General features: G+C 36.3%; 1 protein-coding gene across 1 annotated transcript; it reads right to left on the reverse strand.

The window, feature by feature from the left end:
• Positions 1 to 316: 316 nt before the first annotated feature.
• On the reverse strand, positions 317 to 2,256 carry LOC133707365 (acyl-CoA-binding protein). Its single transcript, XM_062132924.1, has 4 exons — positions 2,098 to 2,256; positions 833 to 950; positions 650 to 712; positions 317 to 568 (listed from the first exon to the last, which is right to left on the reverse strand). The coding sequence occupies exons 1-4, from the start codon at positions 2,107 to 2,109 to the stop codon at positions 489 to 491; spliced, it is 273 nt and encodes a 90-aa protein (XP_061988908.1). The 5' UTR covers positions 2,110 to 2,256; the 3' UTR covers positions 317 to 488.
• Positions 2,257 to 4,047: the final 1,791 nt, after the last annotated feature.

Consider the following 4,047-nt stretch of genomic DNA (forward strand, 5'->3'; position numbering starts at 1 on the left):
TTCACCAATTTTGCTCTTGATGGAGTTCCAAAGAATTTCAAATGGTACTGTAGCTTCTTAAGAATGTTTTCCTTCAATTGGGTAAATCTCACCCAAGTTAAAGAGTCGTAATGTATTCTCATATGAACAATTCGAAGTAGCATTCCTAGCCACTAGATAGTAGAGGTATAGGATTAATAACAAATTTGGCGCAGAAGCTCTGAAGAGTCATAATGCATTCACAGATGAACGAAGCCATTTAGTAGCAAAGCTATATGACTGATAAAAAATATGGTGCACACGCTCTAGATTCATTACCATTGAAAAGCATTCCACGCATTAGAAACCATTTACTAAAAATCCATATCGACTGAAAGCATCTCATAGATGGGACATTCAGACAACTTCAGATATAACAGAGTACCAATGTGAAAAACAATAGAGATTATTACAGATCACTTTAAATCTAGATTGAGAAACACAGAGGCCAACTACACCACATGTAAACATCAAGTGGAAACTCCTGCTTCTTCCAGCAACTGCTTCACCTTTGTAACATAATCGCCCATGGCTTCATCCTTGGATTTGCCTGCCAAAATGGAAAAATGATTAAGAATGATGATAGAGGACAAGAAATTTGACATGACAAGTTACAAAACAATTTACTCACCTTCAACAGCCTTCCATGCATCCCACTTTGCTCTGTCCCTCATATTGAACATTCCGGGACGGGCTACAAGTCAGCCACAAGGGAACAAACATCAATGGCAAATTTAGAGGACAGAAGTTCGTAAAGCAATCGGAACAACAAGAAATAGTGGATTGTCATATTTTTAGGGAGCATTGTACTAACCGGTGTTAACATCTCCAACAGTGGCTTGCTTGTACAACCCATACAGGATGAGCTTGCTCTCATTGGTTGTCGTCTCTGGAAGGGTCTTTGCTTTCTCAGCATGCTCCTCAAACTCCTCCTGCAGAACCACATCCCAGTCAGATATGATAAATTCTCACAATTATTTCAAGTCCAAGCATTAAGAATCAAATCATAAAAAAATCATAGCAGTGTAATGTCAAGAAAGCAAGAAACACAATACATTTGATTTCCATGTTGGCAAACCATCTTTTATTAAATGGATGAAAGAAAGAATTATGTAAAGAAATAATAGAATCTATTCATTTTCATTGGGTGGGGTAAAAGCTACTCCCTCAAGCAAGTAGAAACTTTTTTCCAACCAAGTAAGGTATCCGTTTAACAGCTCTGTTCAACCTTGATTCAATACCAGTTAGTCAATACAAGCTATCCACTCACATATGGTTGCCATAAAAGCAAGCAAGCAACTACATCTATGACTGGGGGCGCATTTAACTAACAGCTAAGCCTTCTCCTCGTGTCTTAGTGAGATCTAGAACTTAGGGACCATATAAATTTTCCAAAATCAACATAAGGATAACTTAGGGACCATATCAAGCTTCTTGTTACATACTAGACTTTAGACAGCGCAAATGATGTAACATATACATTTCCACTATCCAAGATTTCTATTCTGTATTTGTCACTAATGACTGCCCATCATAAAGATGATGGTGATCGTAGAGGTGCTAATGTCAACATTATACAAAATTACGATAACCAAACTTACAATACTGGCAATTAAAGTACACATGTAGATTTCTCAGATGACTTGTGACTTCACAGTAGCAGGATCACATATGATTTTTACCAAATTAATTTGATAACTCTACAAGATTGGGAAGTTCATAGACAGACAGACAGACGGTAAATCGGAGACAAGAAACTGAACTCCTTGTCAAAAATCTTAGGCAAATCCTAATTAAACAAATCGACAGTAACTAAAATGAGATCAAACAGTCCAAAACACAGAAAAGGAAGACAACCCAATACGATGAATCAGTCCCTGATGGTGATTCTTGGTGATCAATGTCAAAGTAATACAAAACAGCGCAGAAATAAGTGAGAGATTTAATGGAAACAGGTAGCATACAGATCTGAATTAGTGCACTAACAAGCATCCGAATAAGAGTAATCAAGAAGTTGACGAAAAGATTATTTGGAATTTATATGGATAAAAACGAAAAATAGGGGATTTGAAAGCAGACCTTCAAACCCATTGCGTTGATCTCCGAGAGAGAATCTGGTTGCTTTGGTTTGAACGTGTGTGACTGAAATTGCAGCGCCTTTGTGGATGTGACCGGGTGTGGAGGTGGGTGTTATATATAATATACGTGTGCAACTACTATATAATAGTATATTATCAATCTAAGCCACGCTACGAGTGCCCTGATTTTTGTCTAAACTTGTAAATTGCACTCTCAATTTACAAGTTAATAAAAAGTTTTTACCATGTTCTGAAATATTTGATGTTTAGTTTTTTTTTTTTTTGTTACAAAAAATTTAAAGCTTATTCTATACCTTCACGTCAGGGCAGTTGAAAAATATAGAACAATATATACTACGTAACATGATAGAATATATGAAACTCGTTGTTAAAACAGGACGGTGATGGAATGAAAACCCTTTTATAATCCATTATGGATTTTCATTCCATCGATCTTAGGATTATAAGAGGGTTTTCATTCCATCTTATAATCTTATTCTTGTAAGGGCATATTACTTCCAAATTGAATTTTGTACGCCACATCTGGACAGGTACAACTACAAATTACAAAGATGTGATCTAGAAAAACTGAATATTTTTATGGTTTGAAAAAATAGGAAAAAAAAACTCTATAGCATATTCTTTGTAATAGAAAAAAGAGAGCATATTCCTTGTAATAATTCAGCACAGTTGTGTGCCAACATTACAACATATTGTTGTCATTTCATATTATAGTCTTTTGCCATCTCATTTTGTTTTATAATAATGTTAATGAAATTTATGGTTATGGAAATCATTTTAGATAACCAACATGTCACAACTTATGTTAAAGCATGTATAACTTAACAGTTTCTAAAAACCGGAGAGAAAGCACATTACATATATACGTATCTCTCAAAACGTTTCATTTTTAGACTTACCGACTGTACATCGATCAATATGAGAATCATATGCCCCGTCAGGGGAAGAACATCTATTCTCAAGGAGTGTATGACATCATTGTGGAAAATGTACGTGGTGAGCACTGGATTAGAAGCTAGAGAGTGTCAGTTCATTGTTCCTAGCTTCTAAGTATAGTACGCTGTTGAAATGTGTGCGAATAACAATTGCAGGTGAAGTAAAGTTGATCGATGATGATTTGACATTGTTGGTTTTGCTTGATTTAGGAAGAGTGGAGCTAATTTTGAAGATTTGGATATGTTGATGGACGGTAGGGTCACTACACCTCCCAATGCATTTTTAATGCAATTAAGTAGGTTCATGTTTGCAACTGCAAACAACCACCTAATTGATTTTACATCCATTTTTCTTTATTTGATCTATACAATCCAGAAAAATCGAAAGAGAAAGAGGGCTACTGGAAAGCTCTCTGAATTGGTCGAAGATTGAATCAAGGGGTAGGACAATATATTGTCCTTCTATGTCAGCAATCAATTGTTGCTTACCAGCTTTCAACCTATACTGCTATGTTGGAAAAGTAAACCAAACTTGATTTGTTTAATTGTTCTCTGTTTTTAATAGTTACCTAGTGCTAGTGTGGTAGTGTTGTCCGGAGTGCTCTAGGTGGAGTACTCTATGTTACTGTCTCTTTGGCGTGGAATATGCTGTCTCTTTGGCTCAGAGCCACTTTTGCTTTAGAGCAGCTTTTGTTTAATTCTTGCTGTTGCTGCACATCTATTATATATGGAAGTGCTGCTCTTGTACTTTCTGTGGTGTGTGTAAGAGAGTGTGATTAATAATATTCTTCCTTGTTGCTCGGCTCCAGTACTCTTGTTTTGTTATTGTGTGAGTGTAGTAGTTTTGTTGGTCTCATTCTACATCTGGTATCAGAGCAGGTACAGCAGAGAGAGCAAATATAGCAGAGCAGGTGTAGCGATCGATGGCGAACCGAGGGAATGATTTTCCTCAATGCCCAGTTGGTAAATTTGATGGGAAAGGAAACTTCCAGCAC

The sequence above is a fragment of the Rosa rugosa genome, chromosome 4 (assembly GCF_958449725.1).
Source record: "Rosa rugosa chromosome 4, drRosRugo1.1, whole genome shotgun sequence".
Taxonomy (NCBI): Eukaryota; Viridiplantae; Streptophyta; class Magnoliopsida; order Rosales; family Rosaceae; genus Rosa; species Rosa rugosa.